General features: G+C 40.9%; 1 protein-coding gene across 1 annotated transcript; it reads right to left on the bottom strand.

The window, feature by feature from the left end:
- Positions 1-1,149: 1,149 nt before the first annotated feature.
- LOC124272339 lies at positions 1,150-21,618 on the bottom strand. Its single transcript, XM_046707513.1, has 10 exons — positions 21,133-21,618; positions 19,040-19,543; positions 17,647-18,150; positions 17,345-17,401; positions 15,142-15,248; positions 10,987-11,232; positions 4,739-4,852; positions 3,460-3,495; positions 2,836-2,904; positions 1,150-1,816 (listed from the first exon to the last, which is right to left on the bottom strand). The coding sequence occupies exons 2-10, from the start codon at positions 19,488-19,490 to the stop codon at positions 1,649-1,651; spliced, it is 1,752 nt and encodes a 583-aa protein (XP_046563469.1). The 5' UTR covers positions 19,491-19,543; positions 21,133-21,618; the 3' UTR covers positions 1,150-1,648.
- Positions 21,619-26,388: the final 4,770 nt, after the last annotated feature.

Below are 26,388 nucleotides of genomic sequence, written 5' to 3'. Positions count from 1 at the left end.
TCACGCTGAAGACCGGGCTCGATTCACCACATGGGTACAGTGTGGGAAGCCCTTTTCTGGTTTCGCTCGGAATTTCGGTTGATGTTGTTGAAACATTGCCAAAAGCTGCTTAAAACATTGCTCCCTCATTCATTAGGTCGAAGACAAAAGTTCTATTCCATTCATGACTACAATGTGTAAAGCCCAGTTCTTGTGTTCCCAGTCGTGATGTTGCTGGAATATTGCTCAAACATGATGGACGCTTGCGTAAACACACAGAACAACAGATTTTGATTGTCCGGATAACTGAACATGTTTAATGCATATTTTAGCCATGAAGAGGGCATCGAGACCATTAACCTGATCCACTTATTCCAGTTTCAATGAATGTCTTCTGGATAGCAGGGTTTCTGGATAGCTGACGTCCGTTTTAGTGAGGACTCGCTGTAGGCAGAGAGACAGACAGACACAAAGGATTTAACATGTGGTACATAAGATTTAATATATATATACACTGTACGTGCATGTTTTTTTAAAGTATCTAAATAGGTTGGGTCCTGGGATCATGAAATCAGGGATATACAGGCAAATAAAAAGGTTATATTCCATTTTCTTTAAGTGCCGTGGATTTTGGGGTGTCTGACGACAGGATTATTGAGAACACAGTTTAAACTGTTGAATGCGTTGAACGCCGCTTTGGATTGTGTTTTAGTTAATATCACGATGTTGTGGCTTACTGTGGCGATACAGTCGTAGGGTGTTACCACCTTCGACATCATGTTTTTGTTCAACGCCACCCTCATCAACATTCTATAGTGACAGAGCCTGACCACTCATGTCATATGGCAAAGACAGGTTGTTGGGACTAATTCTTACTGAGAGACCTCGGGGAAAGGGGACCACAGTAACTGAACTGACGTACAAAAGAAAGTACACTATGGTGTTTTCAAGTTTTGGCAACGCGTAAACAACGTTTGTGACATGTGAGTCAAAATCAGAATATTTTTCAAACAATTTACGTTATTTTACAAAAAGCCTTGGTCTTCATCAACCCATGCTTGTCGCAAGAGACGACTAACGGGATCGGGTGGTCTGGCTCAGTGACTTTGTCGACACATGTCATCGTATCCCAACTGCGTAGATCGATGTTCATGCTGTTGATCACTGGATTGTCTGGTCCCGACTTGATTATTTACAGACCGCCGCCATATAGCTAGACTATTGCTGAGTGCGGCATTGAACAACCAACCAACAAACCAACTACGCTCAATGGAAACTGAAGGCTTTAAAACTACGTGTCTATATAAAATGGAGGGCCGGTAGTTCAGTAGAGAATGGGGCCACAATTCATTGGGAGAGTCACAGGTTCGTCAGACATCTAAGACTTCTTTGATTGGCATTAAGACATTGTCGGTTCGAAACAAAGCTTCTTTCTCCCTATGTTCTTGCTTTGTCAGCAATGTCGGTTTTACCAAAGTAGGTAACCGTCTAATCACGGCAGGCATATTACCGAAATTTTATAATCTGTTTTAAACTAAACTATCACCATCGAAAACATTCAAACTGGTACATAAGAAAGTAAGACCTGACACAGAGTGTGTTTTTGTACATAAAGGAGCATTGTGTTGCTATCCTGGGAAATCACAATGCCATAAAGCATGGATTTACTTCATACGATCATGATAGGAAGACGCTGGCCCTCTGAGTACTTGTCCTCTACAAACTGACAAAGGCAGATGGCGTTGCGGACGTGCCTAGCGCCATGTTTGACCTTGAGCTGACCTTCGTTGTAAGCGGAAGTGTAGTCAAGGCAGTGGTGTTGAAACAGCTGCGATGCCTGTGAAGACAAGTTGATCCTTACAGTATTGTGGCAAAATTTTTATTTGAAGGCAACGAATTGACCTACGGGTGAATTTCACGCAGTCTTCAGAATATACTAATATAATGGCAACCTTGGCCCCAGATAAGACGATCTTGTTCATCGACTAAAAGGCAACTGACTGCATCTCCAGCTCAGCCATTACAAGAGCATCCTCTGCCCAACCCAACTATTACATCTCCAGCTCAGCCATTATAAGAGCATCCTCGGCCCAACCCAACTGACTGCATCTCCAGCCCAGCCATTACAAGAGCATCTTCGGCCCAACCCAACTGACTGCAGCAGCAGCCCAGTCTTTTGTAACAGCATCTCAAGCTCAGCCATCACTAGAGCATCCTTGGCCCAAGCCCCACTGACTGCATCCCTGGCCCAGTCATCACTAGAGCATCCTTGGCCCAAGCCCCACTGACTGCATCCCTGGCCCAGTCATCACTAGAGCATCCTTGGCCCAAGCCCCACTGACTGCATCCCTGGCCCAGTCATCACTAGAGCATCCTTGGCCCAAGCCCCACTGACTGCATCCCTGGCCCAGTCATCACTAGAGCATCCTTGGCCCAAGCCCCACTGACTGCATCCCTGGGCCAGTCATCACTAGAGCATCCTTAGCCCAATCCTAAATGACTGCATCTCCAGCCCCGCCATTACAAGAACATCCTCGGCCCAACCTTAAATGACTGCATCTGCAGCTCAGCCATTACAAGAGCATCTTCGGCCCAACCCTTACTGACTACATCCTTGGTCCATTCATTTCCAACAATATCCCTGGCCTAAGCCTTAATGAGAGGATCACTGACCCAACTCAACATTGATTCACTGAATTCATTTGCGTCACAAAAACAAGGAAAATTAATTTTGAAAAGGTGCTAACGATTTTACGACTGCTTCTGATCTACTGAACGTTTGGGATCGTGATTGTCAGAAATGAGCTAGAGAAGGTATGATTCATATATAACAAACAAAATAAATACAGTACTAACCTTGTCTGCATTTGAACCAGATGCAAGATGTCTTCCTTCAATTCCTTCCAGAAAATTGGCCAATAAGTTCTGAAAGTAATCAAAACTTTTCTCTTTGGTATGTTTGTTGTTTAACGCTGCACACGACAATATTCCAGCTATACGGCGGCGATATGTAAATAATCCAGGCGGTCTGTAAACAATGGACCAGACAATCCAGTGACTGACAGTACGAGCAATGATCTATGCAAAGGGGATACCTCATGCATCAACCTAGTCAGCGATCCTGACCACCTGATCTTGTTTGTCGCCTCTGGCGACAAGCATTCCAACCTTCACAGGTAAACAGTTACCTGGGGAACGACGAAATACACACTGCAAACATGAGTCACTAGTATCACTAGTTTACATCACTATGAGATTACACAACTGACGTTAACCGGGAACCTTATAAAGCAATAATCGATATCAAATTGTGTGCACTATTACTCTCAACTATATCTGTGTATAGATCATATAACATGACGAATCTGACTATTCTGGATGTTTATGATTACTTTACATCAAAGAATGTCAACGTACACTTTTCAAGTTATACAATATCATCATTAAAAATGAAAAGAGCATGAACAGTTTCGTACGTACCTTGCATTCCGTTGGATTATAAAACCAAAATTGGAGCTGAAAATAGCGATGGACTTCTTAATACTCTTCCCATCAAAAGTTTAGACCCACTTAAAACACTCACTATATGTTATGAATATATATATGGTATCGAACATTGATTTCACAACTATCTTGCGGGAACCAACTGCAAACCTTATGCATATGAATTGTACGAGGATTATGCATCAAATTGCTGATAAGGATGTGCAAATATCGTGCATGTGAACATCTGCGTTTTGGTGTAAAGTTTTGTTAAGAATTCGCCAAATTTCACTGATTTTTAATTTTTTTTTAACTCATGACAACAATCTTACCGACCTTACGAATTTGTTTAACAATACATCAGTTCATGTGTAAACAGTACCTTCAGGCAGTATGGAATATTTTGCAAAATTTAGTTAAGAACAGCTGGCTGAAGTAAGTGGCTATATTGACACTCGTACGTCTAAACTTTTGATGGGAAGTATACACACGTATTCTATGAAAGAAGTGTCCTTTTTTATCAAAGTGAAACTAACTCGAACCAAGAACACAGCATTATTAGCATCAGAACTATATCTAATAATGAAAAAATAAGTTTACTTCATTAAATGGCATGAACAAGTAGACATGATGAACAAGAAAGATCATTCTAAGGTCGCTTTCGTTTTAACAAAGAAATTGAATATCCAAGACCCTTGCTCAACATGTAGTTACCATTAAGAATAAGGAAGAGTCATCACATTTAAAATAATAAAATCCTTAGAAGAGATGAGTTCTAAGGGCTCCAGAAAGGCCAATTAGGTGTGAAAATATTAGACACATACGGTCTTCCTTTTCGGACAAAAAAAGAAAAACAAATATGTCACAATTCATCCTGATGTAGGAGATCTCATGGCAAAAGTGTTACAAAATTAAACATTATTTGAATCCTGTGAGCACTCCCTTTACTTACAAACTTTAAAAAATCATGGGTGAGTGTGAGTGAGTTTAGTTTTACGCCGCTTTTAGCAGTATTCCACCAATATCACTGGAGGGGGGGAGTCGGGTATTGGAGACACCAGAAATGGGCTTCATACATTGTACCCATGTGGACAATCGAACTTGTATGCTTCAGGTACGCTAAAGAGACGTAAATTTGCAGGGCGAATTACAATGCCCTAGGCTGTTGGGCCACCCCTGTACCAATGGTGCAATGAAATTGAGGTGATTGCCAGATAGAGAGTGCAATGATCTCTGTTGAGAACATGCGATTTCAAAAAACGTTACGAGTACTGACATATGTCCGGGTCAAAATGCAACCAGCCGTTTGCATCTTATATCCTACGATGACGTTGTACTTCAGAAATATCGCGTTGACTTCAGCAACTGCTTTTCGGAGTCGAGACCGTCTCTGGAATGAAAATATATGTTCTTATATCACATTTTGACGATTTTCGGGGAGTACAAATTATTTACACAGATTATTCAAGTATTATTCAAAATGTCACCATCATTTATAAGGATTTCGCGATGAGTTGATGTTTTGGCTCAATCTAGATGAGAATAGATTTCATAAAGACAGATTCTATGAAGACGCCAAAAATCTTTCTTTGGATTCCAACAGCCCAGAGAATAAATTGAAACAGGAATCTATCTCAAGTGTAAAATTATTATTAAAGTCTAGGTTGTCTCAGCTCTGGCTTTGTAGGCATTCTGTTGGGCATTGCTATAAGATAAGATATTTCAGGAAGTAAATGTCAGTCTTGGGCGAGTGAGTGAGTGGCGTTTTACATACCGCTTTTGTGTGGGGTAGGGAATATGCCCAAACAACCAATTTTGGTCGGCCATTTTTTTTTATGACGTCACATATGTGTGACCTTTTTGTGACCTAATCGACTGTAGAACCCTTAAGCCCCCTTTGGGAGTCTCCTTCCGACCCAGGTGTGTGTGTATGTGTGACCTTCAGGTTGACCTTGGTGGTCTGTGATTATTATTCAATTATTTTATCAGTTTGCCGAGTGTTCACACAGCGAAATCTCTTTTCAACGTAGAATTAATATTACACAATGAGGGGAAATTAGTTGCTATTTATTAGGTCAAAAGCTGTGAAAATATCAGAGCGCATTTTGTTAAGTAAAAGGTATCACTAGCCAGTTTAAAATATGCTGTCATTGGTGATTTGGTACACAAGGAACAACTCCGAAGTTCTGAGTATTTATTTTACATATCTGTGAACAATAAACGATTGTAGCTGTTAGCAAATAAAATTCATGCGCCATGTGGGCCCGTATATGATTATTGCGTGCGTGAATGGAGGGTGCAGTCTATGCACTACTACTACTAAGAGCAGAATCGCTTGCTCGCTGAGTGGGGCCGTAACTGAAGAGACATGTGACAGCTGTGATTGGGTGAAATAGTATAAGGTGTTATGTTTGTTAAAATCACCTCCATCCAGTCATTAAAACTGACCACCATTTTAAGTATTTAATGCTGTCATTTGTATGACCATGACTTATGCTTATGCGAGAACAGATATGTTCAAGCAGGTGACAGTTGGTGCGGACCTGGGAGGGTTGATGTGTTTAGCTTCCTGTTGTGTGTGGCCTCCTGTGCTCGCAAAGTTAGCCTGTTTAAGTTGACCAGAAATTGTTTTATTGTAATTTATAGGCCAGACTGTAATCATGTGTACATGGAATGGTCGTTGATAATTTTCAGCGTGGTGGTGAATGTAGTGTCACAAATGGTCAGCTTCCGTTGTTTAAAGGTCAGACTGTAATCATGAGTACATGGCATGGCTGTCGATAGTTTTCAATGTGATGTTGAACGTATGCTGACAAGTGGTCAGCTTCCCGTTATGTAGGGAGAGAAGTGTCTGACCGGAATTAAATAAGCAGTTTAGGACTGATGGTCACTGAATATCTCAAGTAGGGTGTCAACTGGTTGTGCAGTGATGAAATGATTAAGCATTTGTCATATATATTACTGAATAAGAAAACAAACCTACATTTGTTCTCCTGTAAAACTTTCCAGTGCTTTTACTCAAAATCTTAAAACTGAACTTTGCTCTTAAACTGCAAACATAAAAAAAAACATCCATGAATGCTATATATGACACTTGATATAAATAAAAACCTTGTATTGTATTTTCGTCTTGGGTTTTGTTAATATAGCATGATGCATGTTAGTCATGTTCAGTTGTATTTGAGATGGCACCTTGGGAAGAGTACTTGAATAGGATTTATTATGACCCCAAAACACGCTAGTAGTTGTTCTGGACCCAAGAAGTTGTATGAAGCTGTGAAAGCAGAGGGTCAGTTTAAAATTGGTCTACATCGTATCAAGAAATGGCTCAAAGGTCAGGAGAACTATACTATGACTCATCAAGTTTGGAGAACATTTCCAAGAAGACACTATGTGGTGGAAGGTTTAGACATCACTTTCAAAGTACAACGATGGTGTGAAGTATTTATTGGTCATCATAGATCTATTTTCACGATATCTATGGGTGTATCCACTCAAATCTACAAAGGGACAAGAAGTGGTGAAAGCATTGACCCATTTATGGAAGACACAAGATCGTAGGCCTGGTATTTTTCAATCCGACATGGGATCAGAATTTAAGAATTGGTGGGTAAAAGCCTCTTTGAAAAAGCACAAGGCAACCCAAATGTTTACACTGAATGAAACCAAGGCCCCCTATACTGAGAGAGTGATTAAAACCATTAAAATGAGATTGTATCGATACATGTTGAAACACTTTACCTACAGATATATGGATATCTTACCAGATGTAGTCAAGAGTTACAATCACACTAAACATCGTTCCTTAGGACAGTCTCCTGCTAGTGTAACTCAAAAAATGAAGATGAAGTGAGACTCTCTCAGTATTTGATTAAACCCCGCCAGGTGAAACAGAGTAAAAAGAAGTTCACTTTCAAAGTGGGGGATAAAGTCAGAGTGAGTCATCTGAAGAGAACTTTTGACAGAGAATATCAAGAGAAATAGTCTGGTGATTTTTTTACAATAATAAGAAGATATTGGTCTCAAGGAAATGACATGTAAATATTGAAAGATTGGGGTGGTGATCCTATTGAAGGTGCCTTTTATTCATCAGAGCTACAAGCAGTGGTAGAAAATCCAGATCAGGAGTATAGAATTCAAGACATTGTCAAAAAGAGGAGTGTTAGTGAAATGGTTCCATTGGTCTACAAAATACAATTCATGGATCCCAGGTGATGTGAAACAGAATAAAAGCACAACGTAACCTGTTTTTAAAGTCGTCTATGATGGAAGACACTGAAGCAGCAGTATCTCTTATGCGGAGTACATCATCTGACACCTGGACATTTTTGGGAAAAACATTATTATTTACATTGTAGTCATTACGTGTATTGTCAATTTGTCCTTGGACAAAGGAAGGTCCAATTTGTGGACCGCACTACTCAGCAGTAGTTTGGGATACTTGTTACCTAACCCCAAGATTAAATCTAAACATGGATAAATACATTACGGTCAGAAGTACAGATAGTGAACACCTCTATCCCAGCAACAAACCTTTTAATGTCAAGGTGGGTTTGAATGAACCATTACATCTTGACCAAAGGTGGAGGAATGGACTAACGGAAATATCTATATTGTCCTGGGACATAGATTTTAAAAAATCAGAACGCCGTGACTAATATGACTATTCCTCCCCCTATATTGAACTGTATGACCCAGAGTGGAAGAAAGGCAAACAAAAACTAGAAACCACAGAGCAACCTAAGATTAATTTTGTTACCCCTACTCAACAAGTGGTCGAACAGGCCAAGCCTCTTATTCAGATGCAGGAGAATGGGGGATCTAAAGCTAGAAAAAAACGTTCCTCCCAGAGTCCCATGAAGAAACGGAAGACGACTTTTTAGATAAAAGCAGCCAGTAGACAGGTTTCCTGCCATTTAGACTCGGACCACCATGCAGTCAAGAACGTGTCCCGTGTGCAATTTCAATTTTTCCAGAAGGGATGCCATGCCTAGACATCTCAGGAATCAACACAGACGAGCAATGCAGCCGCCACCACCACCACCACAAGCACCTCCTCCTCCTCCACCACCACAAGCACCTGCTCTTCCTCCTCCACCACCACCATCACAAGTACGATCACCTATGATGCAACCACATTCATCAGAGAGTACTACCCAGTCATTGGAAGAATTTAGACTAATACACCCATTTACCATGATCGTCTCAGGGCCCACCTCCTGTGGGAAAACCTACATAGTGAAGCATCTTTTAGAACGGATGAACATTAAACCTTATCCTGAACGTATTATATGGCTCTACAAACAAGTGAAGGTTCTCGACAGGACGATGAGGAAGGACAATAAGACGATTAGCACAACATGTGAAGTAGACATTTGGGAGAGCTCCTATCCTAAAGCCTACTCATTTGAAACAGAGCTTATAAACAATGAAATCTGTATATCTCTCTTGTTTCTTAACGTATTGTACCCGTGAAGGTCCGGGTAGATCGATGATCATGCTGTTGATCACTGGATTGTCTGGTCCAGACTCGATTATTTACAGACCATATAACTGCGATATTACTGAGTGTAAGATAAAACTAAACTCACTCACTCACTTAATGGATTGCTGGAGGACTGACATGAGACAACTGTTCGTTGTATAAATCTTTGTTTTACAACTGATAAATAATCCTCCCTATGTCACTGAATACACAGAATACAATTCTTAACACCGGGAGGCCCCAACATCTTCATACCCGACACAATACAGTCACAAGAAGCTTACACCAGTATTTCATTGTACTGTCTGTGGAATTAGGTGGCTAACGACATGTGAGTAACCTATGTCACATGATGTCAAATGTCACATGATGTCAAAAAAAATGTCATATATAGCATTCATGGGTGGGTTTTTTTTTATGTTTGCAGTTTGAGAGTAAAGTTCAATTTTAAATTTTGAGTAAAAGCATTGGAATGTTTTACAGAAGGAACACATGTAGGTTTGTTTTTTTTATTCAGTAATATATATGACAAATGCTTAATCATTTCATCACTGCACAACCAGTTGACACCCTACTTGAGATATTCTGTGACCATCAGTCCTAAACTGCTTACTATTTCCTGTATTTAATTCCGGTCAGACACTTCTCTCCCTACATAGCGGAAGCTGACCACTTGTCAGCATACATTCAACATCACATTGAAAATTATCGACAGCCATGCCATGTACTCATGATTACAGTCTGACCGTTAAACAACGGAAGCTGACCATTCGTAACACTACATTCACCACCACGCTGAAAATTATCAACGACCATTCCATGTACACATGATTACAGTCTGGCCTTTAAATTACAATAAAATCAATTTCTGGTCAACTTGAACAGGCTAACTTTGCGAGCACAGGAAGTCACACAACAGGAAGCTAAACACATCAACCCTCCCAGGTCCGCACCAACTGTCACCTGCTTGAACATATCTGTTCTCGCATAAGCATAAGTTATGGTCATACAAATGACAGCATTAAATACTTAAAATGGTGGTCAGTTTTAATGACTGGATGGAGGTGATTTTAACAAACATAACACCTTATACTATTTCACCCAATCACAGCTGTCACATGTCTCTTCAGTTACGGCCCCACTCAGCGAGCAAGCGATTCTGCTCTTAGTAGTAGTAGTAGTGCATAGACTGCACCCTCCATTCACGCACGCAATAATCATATACAGGCCCACATGGCGCATGAATTTTATTTGCTAACAGCTACAATCGTTTATTGTTCACAGATATGTAAAATAAATACTCAGAACTTCGGAGTTGTTCCTTGTGTACCAAATCACCAATGACAGCATATTTTAAACTGGCTAGTGATACCTTTTATTTAACAAAATGCGCTCTGATATTTTCACAGCTTTTGACCTAATAAATAGCAACTAATTTCCCCTCATATGCATTATGTAATATTAATTCTACGTTGAAAAGAGATTTTGCTGTGTGAACACTCGAGTCGGCAAACTCATAAAATAATTGAATAATAATCACAGACTACCAAGGTCAACCTGAAGGTCACACACACCTGGGTCGGAAGGAGACTCCCAAAGGGGGCTTAAGGGTTCAACAGTCGATTAGGTCACACAAAGGTCACACATATGTGACGTCATAAAAACATAACGGCCGACCAAAATGCCCTCACACACACACACACCCCTTACAACATGTATTATTTTTACAATATTCCCTCACAACCACACTGACATACTATAACAAATACTATACTTGAAAGGATATATTTTGAAAAAAATTCCTGCATGGTATTTGATATGAATACCATTGTTTTGTTCCGTGTTTTTGCAACATTTTTCAGTTCCTGGTTAAATTTTAGCTTTCGCATTAATATTCAGATTGGAATAAAAAAAAAATAGACTCCTTTAAGTAATGAACACAAAGATTATATGATTTGCTTTCATCAAAAAAGTTCACGGAATCCGAGAAGCTATTTGACTATACGTAACATTACCAGATATAATATGAATATACTTACTATTCGTCTCTGAATGCAAAATGTTAAAGCGAAGAACAGCCAGAGAGATGTGAAAAACACTGGAAATATCATTATTAGCGGTGGCTCTCCTTTTGCTATCACCCCCAGCGCTACAGTAGAGATTCCCGCTAGAAGGAGGATCGTGAAGGTTGGCACACAACATGGTCCGTTGTCACAGAGGACTGCACACCAGCACCTTGCAGATCGAATGATGTCCATCGATTGTTGAAACTCATCTGGTGGCACCTGCGCAGGCAGCCCAAGAAGGAACAAGTAAATGGCCAGATGAATAAAGTGGCTCTACACCTAGAATAAATCCCCCAAACGTACATATTTTGAAAAGTGTTTTGATTACGCCTTACAAGTGACAAACAATGTGAATGTGTTGCCCGAACACTACAGATATCCTTCACTGTGTTATCCATGGGATATAAGAAAACCTATGAGTCCTGATTAGCAATATAAACACCCATCCACAATAAGAAAAACACATCTGAACACCTGGTCTCAGTAGATACCTGACTCTCAGCAACATACACACACCAGGATACTGGGTGTTAGCAACATACACACACCAGGATACTGGGTGTCAGCAACATACACACACCAGGATACCGGGTGTCAGCAACATACACACACCTGGATACTGGGTGTCAGCAACATACACACACCTGGATACTGGGTGTCAGCAACATACACACACCCGGATACTGGGTGTCAGCAACAAACACACACCTGGATACTGGGTGTCAGCAACATACACACACCTGGATACTGGTCGTCAGCAACAAACACATACCTGATACAGGGTGTCGCCAACAAACACATACCTGATACTGGGTGTCAGCAACATACACACACCTGGATACTGGGTGTTACCAACATACACACAACTGGATAGTGGGTGTCAGCAGCATACACACACCAGGATATTGGGTGTCAGCAACATACACACATCTGGATACTGGGTGTAAGCAACATACATACAACTGGATACTGGGTGTCAGCAACATACACACACCTGGATACTGGGTGTCAGCAACATACACACACCATGATACTGGGTGTCAGCAACATACACACACTCGGATACAAGGTGTCAGCAACAAACACATACCTGATACTGGGTGTCACCAACAAACACATACCTGATACCGGGTGTCAGCGACATACACACGCCTGGATACTGGGTGTCAGCAACATACACACACCTGGATACTGGGTGTAAGCAACAAACACACCATGATACTGGTCGTCAGCAACAAACACATACCTGATACAGGGTGTCACCAACAAACACATACCTGATACTGGGTGTCAGCAACATACACACACCTGGATACTGGGTGTTACCAACATACACACAACTGGATAGTGGGTGTCAGCAGCATACACACACCAGGATATTGGGTGTCAGCAACATACACACATCTGGATACTGGGTGTAAGCAGCATACATACAACTGGATACTGGGTGTCAGCAACATACACACACCTGGATACTGGGTGTCAGCAACATACACACACCATGATACTGGGTGTCAGCAACATACACACACTCGGATACAAGGTGTCAGCAACAAACACATACCTGATACTGGGTGTCACCAACAAACACATACCTGATACCGGGTGTCAGCGACATACACACGCCTGGATACTGGGTGTCAGCAACATACACACACCTGGATACTGGTCGTCAGCAACAAACACATACCTGATACAGGGTGTCACCAACAAACACATACCTGATACTGGGTGTCAGCAACATACACACACCTGATTACTGGATGTTACCAACATACACACACCTGATACCGGTTGTCAGCAACAAACACACACCTGGATCCTGGGTGTCAGCAACATACACACACCAGGATACCGGGTGTCAGCAACATACACACACCTGGATACTGGGTGTCAGCAACATACACACACCTGGATACTGGGTGTAAGCAACAAACACATACCTGATACCGGTTGTCAGCAACAAACACACACCTGGATACTGGGTGTCAGCAACATACACACACCAGGATACTGGGTGTCAGCAACATACACACACCTGGATACTGGGTGTAAGCAACAAACACACACCTGGATACTGGTCGTCAGCAACAAACACATACCTGATACAGGGTGTCACCAACAAACGCATACCTGATACTGGGTGTCAGCAACATACACACGCCTGGATACTGGGTGTTACCAACATACACACACCAGGATACTGGGTGTAAGCAACAAACACATACCTGATACCGGTTGTCAGCAACAAACACACACCTGGATACTGGGTGTCAGCAACATACACACACCTGGATACTGGGTGTCAGCAACATACACACATCTGGATACTGGTTGTCAGCAACAAACACATACCTGATACCGGTCGTCACCAACATACACACACTTGATACTGGGTGTCAGGAACCTACACACACAACTGGATACCTGGTATCAGCAACATACACCTGCCTCGATACTGGGTGTCAGCAACATACACATTTTGGTGTCAGCAACAAACACACACCTGGATACCTGGTATCAGCAACAAACACACTCCTGGATACCTGGTATCAGCAACAAACACACACCTGGATACCTGGTATCAGCAACAAACACGCCTGGATACCTGGTATCAGCAACATACACCCACTTCGATACTGGGTGTCAGCAACAAACACACACCTGGATACCTGGTATCAGCAACAAACACACACCTGGATACTGGGTCTTAGCAACAAACACACACCTCTATACCTGGTTTCAGCAACACACACCCAGCTGATACTGCATCTCAGGAACAAACACACACCTGGATACTAGGTGTCTGCAACATACACACCTGATACAGAGTCTCAACAACAAGCACACACCTGAATACCTGGTATCAACAACAACACCTAGATACTGGGTGTCAGGAGCACACACACACCTGTATACTGGGTGTAAGCAACAAACACACACCTGGATACCGGGCCTCAGCAACAAAAACACCTCTGTATAACGGGTCTCAGCAACAAACACACACCTGTATAACCGGTCTCAGCAACAAACACATGCACTAGACGCCAAAGGAAACGTCACCCACCTACCTTTATGAATTACTGAAAACTACCAATGATTTTTAGAAGGTTTTAGTTTACAATAAAGCTTAACAACACAGCTTTATGCAAATCACGAAAATAAATTCTCAAATGCATTCGTATTTGGGTGAAATGCATCTTTTTCAGAAGAGTTTAATTGTCCTATATTCGTCCATGCCGAAATAAACCAATAATAGTGATGTTGATGTCCAAAAGAAAGGTTGAAATTAAATTCTGCTTTGGGAAAAATGAGAAACCATTTAAAGTCACCATTTTTCAACTATTAAAACAAGAAACAACTGTTGTAGAGTTTGTAAATTTGTAAAATAATCATTGCTATGATTTTTGTCTTTTAAAACATTTTCTGCTGATTTGCATTAGTGAAAACAAGTAAAACCTGTCTTTGATATTGTGAAAACATGTTTAGGAACATCTACAATTATCTTTGTTAACATTTTTGCTTGCAAACTAACATTTTTCTATTTCCATTTTACACATGGCAATATCAATCGCCCAAACGCAGCAATATTCAAACAGTATTTACATCCATTTCACATGCAGAATGATTGCATAGGGTATAAAGAGAGCCTAGAAGACATGATCTGATACACAAGTACGAGAAATATGCCACGATTAACAGCTGAAGGGAGAGAAAGAGTCAATGGGATGGTACAGATGGGGTCGACATACAATGCTGTTGCCAACGCCCTCGGATGCCACCGTATCACGGTTATAAGACGTATTCAGGGCTTTAGACAGACTGGGATCACCGTAGACAGACCAAGAAGTGGACGTCCACGCATCACAACGCCAGCTGAAAATAGGTACCTCCGTCATTAAGGAAGGAGGGTAACGTTTCTTTTGGCGTTTAGTATACCTGTATATCTCGTATCAGCAACAAACACACACCTGGATACCTGGTATCAGCAACAAATACAGACCTGATACTGGGTCTCAGCAACAGAAACAATCCTGGATATTGGGCCTGAGCAACATACACAACTGTATAACTGGTATCAGCAAGATACCAACACTTGGACACCCCATATCAGTAACAAAAACATACCTGAACACCCTGTCTCAGTAACGGCTCGGGTATATAAGGGGTCCTCAACTGTTCTCCCAAGGGACACTTGAAGTTGGAAGATAGCTCAACCAACGCATCCATATTTCCTAAAGACAAACAGTAGTGAAGTGATCTTCTCTATCAAATAGCACCACTATCACCTCAGATACTTTCAACGTATATTGACAACTGGACAACACGTACATAAATTCATGTACAGTTTTCCCAGAAGTTATTGAGAAAATCTTTGTAAATACTGATAACGGAATTTAGAAAAAAGGTGTTACATTATGAAATAAGGTACTCAATATGGGAGGTAACTCTTGCAGGCTTGATGATGAACCTTACTATATCAACAGTTATCTCCCCTGGTGTGGCAGACGGCTTCCTTTGTTGACATGTAAGGTCTGACAGCAGAAGAGGCAAGAAACCTCGTTCTAGATGATTTTGAAAGGGATAAGACTAATGCAAAAGAGTTAGCTGGTAGACATGACATTCCTCTGTCTACAGTATACAGAACTTTGAAGAATATTCAGTCAGGAGTTGGGATTGAGCACAAGACAGGGGCTGGAAGGCCAATAAGTTTAGTAAGTACTGTGAAATATCGTAATAAGGTACAAAATATGTTTAGTTAAACATTGGTGTAAGGGAGATAACTCCGTTTTCTTTAGCGGTATGCAAGGAGAGCATAAAGGGTATAACTCTCGAGAGTTTTGTGAAGGACGCTTGAAGGTTGTAATGGTTTCTGAAATAAAAGGCTCAACTGCACACAACTGCACTGCACGGATCGCCTGCGAGATTTACCTACAAAATAATAAGGTCGTCAATGGCGAACGGGCACGACACGATTCAGTTTGCGATGAATAAATGAACGTAAACTCATTATGACAGTGAGGTGTAAGTGTCTCAGAAAGAATGGCGACTAGCGCGCTGACAGGTGCCATCAGTTCGACATGTTTTGGTGCATGTCGTTTGTGTAAACTGTGAAATAAACAAGAAAGTTGGTGAGTTACCACTACAAATTCTGAGCAGGGATTTTGGCTCGGAATCGAGAAATCACGATTTCCGAGCTTCCGAAGACCCTAGCTCCCAAAGTACGGCTTCGACTTTTGTGCTGTATGTCTTATTTTGTCGGTAAATCTACTGGCTTGAAAATGTGTGCATACTTTAACTGGGATAAATACAGTGAGCATTGTTGAATTCGCCCTGAAACGAACTTGGTGTGTTGACCTCGTTACATCCCTTTCCTTTTATATAGTACTAAGACCCCGATAGTGACAGTACACACCTTGACGGCAGTTTTTAGCGTTACAAGCTCCTGTGGGAATTCCCTCACAATCGATGAAAGAAAGAAAGATGTTTAAACTGGTGTAGTGCTCACGAAAATCAAGATTGGGATAATGTTTTCTTTTTTGATGAAAGTTCTGTCTGGCTTTTTCCGAACTGTGTAAAAATCTTGGACAAAAGAGACCGTGAAACCGATCTACTAACACCCAAAACATATCCCGAAATTTAACCAGTGGGGTAGGATATCACGTGGAGTGACGCCGTTGTGTATTTTCATTGGAAATTTGACGAAGGAACGATATGTTGACATCTTAAGTGATCACCTCCTTCCAACGGCCCGAACAGTGTATGAAGGTAATTGGATTTTCCATTTTGATAATGCGGGCAACACAAAACAGTGGTTGTCGCACGAAAATGATGTTCAAATTTTAAACTGGCCCAGCTACAAGCACAGATCTTAACCCTATTGAGAATGTGCGGGGACTAATGAAGGGCAGAATAAACCAAAGAGGACTTAGACATGTTGAGGATATGAACAGAGAAGTGGTCGAATATCGGGATACGCTGTTACGCAATTTCCTACAAACTTTCATGGGTATGTCATGTATTGCATGGAAAGGAGGTCTCACAAACTACTGAAAAGACACTTAGACTGTAAGAGAATCATATCTTAATATATTCCTTGAAATAAAACGACTATAGTTTACATACATATATTAGATATTTGCCAAAACAACTTTCTCGATATTTCCTGGGAATACTATGTTTCTTTCAGGTTTGTTGATTTTTAATATACGATTAAAATGTCCTTAATATGGTAACAATATCATTATCAGTAACTGGTACACATTTATACCGTCGGATGTATCACCATTAGGACAGTACATTATGCCTTACCGTTATAAAGCTGCCTTACCGTGACGAGGCTCGATTCTCAATTCTTTTGTACCCGTCAGGTTACCGCGTAGGTCCTCTAAAATGGTATATGGTTCGGTTTCAGTAAATTTAAGTAATTTCGCGACATATTCCTTGAAAAGTATACAGATTGAGATGATATGAGAAATAGGATTTTATCCATTTCTTTTAGGCGAAAATGTCCAATTACTATTTAATTGAACAAATATAGTGATTGTTGTATTGGGAAGATAATGTATGGAATGTAATTATTTAGATCAGTATCTACTAAGGTATTTAGAGTTTCAGGATCAGGAAACACACCTTTAGAAACTATGGCCCCAATGAACCGCTGCCACCAGTCATTACCAGGAGTTGCATCAATGTAGGTGAGGGTCTTGATACTGTCGGGTACAAAGCATCGCTTCACCATCACAGGCACCACCAGCAGCTGGCTCTCCTCCATGCTCAGGATCATCCCCATCTCAATCTCAAACATGCACCAGTGACTCTGAATGAAGTCTGGAGACAGCACCAACACCGTCTTCTCCGACAGCCGGATGTGTTCGGTGATGTTTTCAATGATACGCTTACCTCCGTGAAAGTCTCTCTCGTGCATGCTGCATCTGAAGCCCATCTCTGGCGACTCTAGACGTCTGGTGACCTCCTCCACCCACTCTCTGTCGGAGATTTCATAGGAAAAGAAGACGTGGTACCTCTTTCCTTCTGAGAGCGGAGGGGCAACACTTGTCCAGTGTGGTGGATGTACAGATTCGTCCGCGTTTATTATCTCACCAGATGGAGGCTGGGTTGTCACGTCTCCTGTGCCTGTGAGTGAGTGAGTGAGTGAGCGAGTGTGTGGGCAATCGAACCCTCACTCTTTACGCTTTAACACTGTGATACCCCACCGCCCGTTGTGCCTGTAAGGTCATTATTTGGTCATCTTGAAAGATCAGTAAGGTTGGTTTAACACTGTACCGAACAGCTTTATAACGGTCTGCTTCATATGGTGAATGTCTGACAAACCAATCTGGGATTTGAACCAATGATCAAATGTTTCTGTCAGCAGCCCGGCACATCTTTTACCCATCAAAAAAGGAAAATTCAAAATATATGTGTAATAAAGTTCATTGACGATGTGTTCAATGTATTCAACATATAAGTACGTCAGTTGCATGTGCCAGAACTGCTGTCTTTACTGTCTCATTGGGACAGTGGCATGCAGGCCTTGGTTATTTTCGAATTTTGAAGATATGTTTCGTTCTTTTTTAGACTGACTGACTGACTGAGTTTAGTTTTACGCCGCTTTTAGCAATATTCCAGCAACATCACGGCGGGGGACACCAGAAATGGGCTTCACACATTGTGCCCATGTGGGGAATCGAACCCGGGGCTTCGGCGTGACGAGCCAACGTTTTAACCACTAGGCTACCCCACCGCCCCTCTTTTTTAGAAGCATTTAATTTCCCTTGTGTTTATTTCATGATACCCCTCTTTCCTTGAACACCTGGTATCATCGACATTTGATACTGATTCAATAACACATGGTAGTCGACTCTGTCTTTGGTGAAGATTTCCTATTTTTTTTTTGGAAATCAATCTTGTATTTATTCCCCAAAGCGCATTATATGCCTTCATAAACGAAGAAATATGCATGTAAGAAACTACGGTTACCACTACCCATATCCCAGGAAACATAGGATGTCTAACGTCTTACCTGCTCTAAAAGATGGAACAGGTCTCGAGTGCCTGTCTTCGATACTGGCAGAGGTGTAGTGGCCATCGTGACGAGCGGAAGTAGATACGCTGTCAAGGTCACTGAGATCCTGATTACTGTATGTTGATGCTGAACGAATGGGGTTACGTCTTGGGATGTCCAAAGGAACTGCATCAGCAGTCGTCGCATCAGGAGAAAAAACGACTTTTCTCACAGTTGGTTCGTGTTCTTCGTGTTCTTTCAATCTGTCCAGCTGGACATTCGTGCTGAGAGACGTGTAGTCCCTGAAGTCGATGCCCGTCGTTGTAATGTCGTCACCGGGGCTTCTAACATCAACACCACATCCAGCTAATTCATCCAGAGATGGACCCCGAAGAGGCTGTGGAAGGTGATACGGGGATTCTTGGATGGATCCATCCTCTGGTTCTGATAGCAGAGGAGTAGTGTCCATCGTGTACGAAGGAGAACCAGTCTTATTTACTGTTTGCCAGAATCGTTTAATTTCTGAAAAGTAAACAATTTAGTCTTATTCTGTAACCATCTAATGTCTTCATTATTTACTTTTGTGAATGTATTGACTGTTTCATACCTCATTTTTATCATTAAATAATCGAATTTCATGCAATATTTTGACTTAACAAGGTTAGGAGGATTTTTGATTGAATGACCTCCCTTCTGGTTTACGAAATACAAAAAAACCAAAACGATCCCATGGTACCAAAAGAGCTGTTTGTACTTCCGTTCTAATAACATTGACCTTCTTTCTCGGCCAATACCCTACAGAAAACTTCAAACAGCAAGCATGGCAATTATCATAAAGTCAACATGGCAACATCGTCTTTCAAATCAATTTCTTTCAAGCAACATATTCCTCATACCCGTGGTTAGAAATGACTATTCAGAATTTAGGATATTGCCTGCGATGTCATAAATATAAGTCGCTTCAAAATAAAGGATCCCGCTGATAAATTTCTTCATTTCAGGTATATATAGCAACCTCTTTAACAATATAGTGTCATTCAATCTTTTCTACAAATAACTGGCAATGTTTCAAAATTGAGCATCGATAAATTTATATAAAGTTTCCTCATGGTACGGATGACAGCTTGATTAAACATTAAAGGCAATGTGTTTAATTAAAAGTGGCAACAGTTCTTTCATATGATAGTATTCTTTCAGTTTTCGCATATTTAAAGCATCTGTGGTCCCTCTGGACCAATTAAAGGTAATTTTACCCGAAGTATGGTTTTCCAGATTTAACATATATCATTTGAAGATCATATAAACGTTTGGATGGCACTGTATGTATGAAAAGCTATTACAAGGAAACAAAAGTCGGCACTTTCCATCTAGATCAGCAAAATGCCTGTTTAACAGTAACAGCTCTGTGCTTTACAAAGTATCAACAAATATATCTAAGATACTGTTGAACTATCATTAAAATCACACAATATAACAAAAAGCTCTTAAAGGTATAATTCTGAAGAAATAAAACAAAACCAAAAACAAATCATATATTGAGTATGAAAAAACAAAGAATAATGAATTTGTCCATGTCGTTAAAGATACCTTTTATGCTCATCAAAGAAAGGTGAGTCAGTCCTGTCACCATAATGCAATCATCATTTCTACATATAATTTATTATCTCTTTTTCTTACTTGTCAAAGTGCATTCCCATCTGAATGTCACTAAGTTCAAGATCACGATCTCAAATATATATATATATACGCGGGCCTGTGGCTATGGGCGATCTGTTCCGGGGGTGTCTTTCGACACCGAGCGAAAGGTCGCGGGTTCGATCCCCGGCCCCGTCATACCAAAAGACGTTTAAATATGGTACTTGTTGGTCCCTGCCTGGCGCTCGGCATTAATGGGTACAACAAGGACTGGTCGGCTCGGATTCAGTATAATGTGTCTGAGTGGGGTATTCATGCTTCACTGCGGCATGGTATCTCAGTGAGCTAGCACTATAAAACCAGCTTTAGTCTGGGCTAGTACAAGCAGCCGCACATACACATCGCACGCATGCACGTCGTCATATGAGCGAAATATTCTCAAGCACGACGTTAAACCTAATTTCACCTCACCTCACCTCGACACTAAGCGTAGCGCAGCAGATCCCAGGAACCAGGCTGGACCAAGATTTGACAAGAACCACCCGTACACGGCGCAGAGTCATGGAGAGACTACCAACCAAATCGTCCATAACAAACGCTTAATACCTAAAAATAGATCTTGGGCCTCCCCCAAAGTGAAGAGTCTGTAGAGTGAACAAACAACCGACACAAAGATATTTGAATATTTATTTATGTGTATGATATCAGGCATATGTATGGTATTTACCATCCGGACTAGAATCGTCTGAGAGAATGCCCTGATGCCTGCAGTGCACAGGCAGCTACTCTGCTCTCAGTAAATCTCCACAAGAGCAGCGCCACAGTCGACTAGCCATTCCGACGCTAAGAGCACACTCACGTATTACACATACTATGCAAACGGAATAATAGTTCAATAACAGACTAGGTTTACTAAAGACGTCCTTCCTTTTAAAAATCATGAAAAGTCAAAGGTTATTCCAGAATGTGTGATAAACAAATTATTTATTCCTTTCTTTACCATAAACAACATCATGCTAATTAAGGTCCATCTTGTTATGAAACCAATCTATTTAAAATCAGATCATATTCATTCGCAAAGTGAAAAGTATGACATGTAATGGTAATTGTATTTCGATATCAAATTAAATTTATATACTCTACTGTGATTTAAGTGTTGAGGTTTACGCTGAATTAACCTGCAAAGTTAAAATGAAATAGAAAGTACGAATAACTATCTCTTACATCTAATGGAGGCGTCGGATATTGTGTCAACTGACATTCAGGAGTGTGTGGACCAATAAGAAGCAAAATAGACACATGACATAGCAATCTAGTACATTATGAACACAGTCTAAACATTAAACTTGACGAAAAGAGAATCCCTACCTTCCTTTCACGAGTTATTCGTGGCTGCCATTTTGATCTAAAAATAGAACATGTCGCTAATGCCGCCTCAGAGCCACTGTATTACCGTTACCATAGCTGCATTGATCACGGACCATCTAACTACAAATAGCGTGTACAATGTTGAGAGATAAAAACTCTAGATAGATGTGGTACAACAGACTTCATTAGGGTGGAAAGTCAGACTCTATTCTTTATACTCGAAAGTTACAGTTGCACATTTTAACAGGTGATATTATAGAATGAAATTAAGTCTCAGATTTAAACAACAGATTTGAGAGTGAAGAGAAAGTATAGTTATCTTCCAGTATACTGGCTTGTAAAAATGCAATGCTTATCGGATCACAAAAACCCAATGTGGTAGTTTCCGGAGTATGCGGTCTGTAAATAATCGAGTCTGGACCAGACAATCGAATGATCAACAGCATGAGCATCGATCTACGTATGCTTTTGGGATACGATGACATGTGTCAACCAAGTCAGCGAGCCTGACCACCGATCCCCTTAGTCTCCTTTTACGACAATCATGGGTTACTGAAGATCAGTTCTAACCCGGATATTGCAATGATGCAGTGAGGTGAACATGGAGTCACCCAAGTGTCTTCTGATATTGATTATCTATATCAACACGAGTTGATTAAAGTTACAAACATCCGAGGCTTGCTGAAGATGTTTTCACTTTATTCAACGAGTGTTGATATGATTGATATCAGAAGACACGAGGGCGAGATTTTACGTATCATCCAAAATCATTCTTCATCAGTTATCAGTAAAAGAATGAATTTAGCTGAATACAAAACTGCCATTAGGCCTCTTGAGCAGTGATCTCAGCAAGGCTATAGAATTGTGACGTCATCAGCTTCATGACATCATAGCATTGTGATGTCATCAACTTTGCGACGTCGTAGCATTGTCAGCTGTGTTCTTAGTGATGTCAAAGCTTTGTGAGCATTAACTGATGATGTAATAGCATGTTGACAGTTCAATTGTTGCGATATCTACAATATTGATACTACTTGTAGATATCGCTTTTTATTACCCATAGGGGCTAGGATACACAGGTGATTATTTTTTTGATATGGAATGGAGGCCAAGGTTGGATTGCGATCAACACCACTTCCTGATGACATTCTGTACAAGCTGCAGAGGATGACCTACTTGCAGCTACCAGTTCCCACCTAGAGCAGTCTGAGACCCGTGAGACTGACCCCCTTGAAGAAGTCGACGATTAAGTCACTTGGTCAAATGACTGGTCGAAAATTTTAGTCATTCGGTCAAATGACTTAGAATGTTAGTCTTTTGACCATTTTCGACCAACTGACTGATCGTTTCAGTCATTTTTGACCAAATGATGGTTTGACAGATTGACTGTAACATATATAAAACTCTACCGAAACAAACATCCGTTTACACATCTTAGCTAACACAACATCTACACACGGACAAATACTCACACCCCCCACACCTCCCTTTCCAAGGCCGATATGTCGATCCCTAGTCTCAGTACGCTTGACGCCACATCGGCAGCCATGACATTTGATTTATGACAAATTCATTAACAATTCAATGCAGTTTTTATAGCATGCGTTTTTACATAATGTTGAACATGTTTTGATTGCTCCAAAATTCGTACAATTCTAAGTTTCAAACTTTATCGAACGGTTTCATTGTTTTAACAGTCCGGGTACATTGTATATCAGTCTCGGGGTTGTGGGTGTGGGTGTGGTAAGTGGTGGGGTAGGGGACAGATTAGACTAAGGCTTAGTCTCTAAATATATATAATTTTGATAGTAACAAACAAGCCCATTTATATTGAAAAGGAGCCCTAGGGAGACCAGAGATTCAGAACCTGAGGAAATCTAGACTTGCTTTATTTAGGGCTTTAGCACTGCAGAGAGGGCTTGGCAGTAGGGAAATTAATTTGGTTCAGGGACTGTGAGACAGACTAGGGGCAGATAACGAGTGCATGATTCTAACGATGTGACATTGTGACAGACAATGACAAGACACTGGTGTATCCAGTACAATTCACAGCTGGTCACGTGTCACTTCAGAGATTAATTAATATGCTCGGTTTTTTTTTTACTTTATGTAAATGTTGTGTGAACCTTTTGCATTTCGAATGTTTCGACATTCGAAACTTTGCAGCTCCTTGTCACACATTTTCACTAAACCTCGTCTCCAAGTATTGCATTTTCTGACTGGTGTCAGAAGTCAGAACCCAGCATGGCGCTAGTTTCTCTTCTACTAATTATCTAACGATGTTGAGGGGATTTACGAACATATATACCTCGAGTTGTTCGAGATTCGATACAACCGCACAATGCATTTTCTGACTGGTGTCAGAAGTCAGAACCCAGCATGGCGCTAGTTTCTCCACTGCTAACTATCTAACGATGTTGAGGGGATTTACGAACATATATACCTCGAGTTGTTCGAGATTCGATACAACCGCACAATGACCCAGTAAGTAACTAAATACTAGTAAGTTCCACGAGGACCTTCTACTTCGAGACTGACCTAAGTTCGACACATAGAGGTTAGACAAATCGGTGTTTGACTGCATATGCATGTTGCAAGTATCAATACCGGAAGTGAAGATCACGTGTCTCCCACGAAGTCTCTAGCGACCGGTGTACGTCTTGTCTGCCTCTCCCTCCAAGTCATGTTATACGGGAGTTGTGCTCCCGGAATGAGTACTCACGTTTACAGTATCGACAAACAACCTCGTCTTTCAAACGCTTGCGATAAATATTTTACACTATCACACAAGCGATTTTAACGGTCGATCTTGGTCTGAAAGGCATGTTGCCTTCCGGAAATAATGCCATGGAACAGCGTCATCTAGCCATGCTCGTGATACTGGAACGGGACGTAACAGCATAGTTGACCATTGTGGAGCGTAGTTGACCATTGTGAGTGACGATTCATATGTATTATCTTGTGGTGGCCATGTTTTGTGAGTCCAGGTATACACAACGACGGCAAATATTTGTGGATCGTTTTACCTCATCGTCCTCCGCAAGGACTCGATAAATTAATGTTACGTTGTTTGAACGCAGGAATACTCGATCGATGCAATATGTTCGTAATACGAGAGGAGTGATCAACAAAAAAAAAAAAATAAATAAATAAATGTGTGTATTATTAGTTCACGAATAACATTGTGATGAGAAGGAATACATTTTGCGGTATGCGTCCTAAATAGGTTTGTTGGTTTGTTTGTTGGTTGAATTGGTTGTTTAACGTCGCACTAGCTCAGCAGTATTACAGCTATATGGCGGTGGTCTGTAAATAATGGAGTTTGGACCAGACAATCCAGTGATCAACGGCAGGAGCATCGATCTACGCAACTGGGGTACAATGACATGTGTCAGTGTCAACCAAGTAAGCCAGCCTGACCACCCGATCCCGTTAGTCGCCTCAAACGACAAGCATGGGTTGATCAATTCTGACCACTTGTGGTGTCCCACCGTGATATTGCTTCAATATTGCTAAAGGTTGCATAATTTTAACCAGACTCACTCACTAACTCACTCAATACAATCACTCAATACAATCAGGAATACATTCCGTCATCCTCTGCCCACCACCATGATGTAGGCAGCCACATTAGGGCTGGTTATCGATAGAGATCATAGACATCGATAATCGTTCACTGAATCGATAAATATCGGAGGTGTAACTTTGAGCAAAAATGTAAAAAATGTCTGAAAGAAATTATATACTTGACATCATTGGTGAGTGGTCACATGGGTTTTGCATGGGTTTTCAAAAAACATAATTTAGAAGCAGACCATGATTAAAGTCCTACATTTATATTGTTTGAGAAAATTAAAACTTTTTTTCTATCACATAAATCATGTACCATGTTGTCGATCACTTTTTTCCTGTCGATGATCATTAAACATTTTTCCTATCGACGATATTTCCGATTATCGATCATATTAGCCATCCCTTGCTTCGATATCACATATAAGATATCCACAAAATAATGTCACAACACGACTTTCCCTTGTCCGTGTTTTAACTTTATCTTCCGGGAGACCCGTGCACAATTGTATATTCATGAAAATAATGTTATAGAGGTTGAAGTTCAGAGCTACAAGCTAAGGACGGGGCAACACATTGTACCCATATGGGGAATCGAACCCGGGCCTTCGCCGTGACGAGCCAACGCTTAAACCACTAGCTTACCCCACTGCCCGTTAACGTAAGATCATCGACTGAGTTTCGTTACAGCACACAATGTTTATACAACTTTCAGATCGGCGTAAAACCATGCACTTAAAATCTGTGATTGTCCCCACTTGGGATTCCGGTGTGGGGATTCCTTGACCCTATGC

The sequence above is a fragment of the Haliotis rubra genome, unplaced genomic scaffold (assembly GCF_003918875.1).
Source record: "Haliotis rubra isolate DU_JTF1 unplaced genomic scaffold, ASM391887v1 Scf1689, whole genome shotgun sequence".
Classification (NCBI taxonomy): domain Eukaryota; kingdom Metazoa; phylum Mollusca; class Gastropoda; order Lepetellida; family Haliotidae; genus Haliotis; species Haliotis rubra.
This window is presented reverse-complemented; position numbering and strand designations above follow the sequence as displayed.

What these genes read in the sequence shown, in the direction of transcription:
- LOC124272339 (XM_046707513.1), bottom strand. Translation starts at nt 19,490, where the DNA reads ATGGACACTACTCCTCTGCTATCAGAACCAGAGGATGGATCCATCCAA. An exon ending in TGTTCCATCTTTTAGAGCAG is followed by an intron (nt 18,151 to 19,039) that starts GTAAGACGTTAG and finishes ACTCACTCACAG; the next exon opens with GCACAGGAGACGTGACAACC. An exon ending in GCATTTTGACCCGGACATAT is followed by an intron (nt 3,496 to 4,738) that starts GTCAGTACTCGT and finishes CGCTATTTTCAG; the next exon opens with CTCCAATTTTGGTTTTATAA.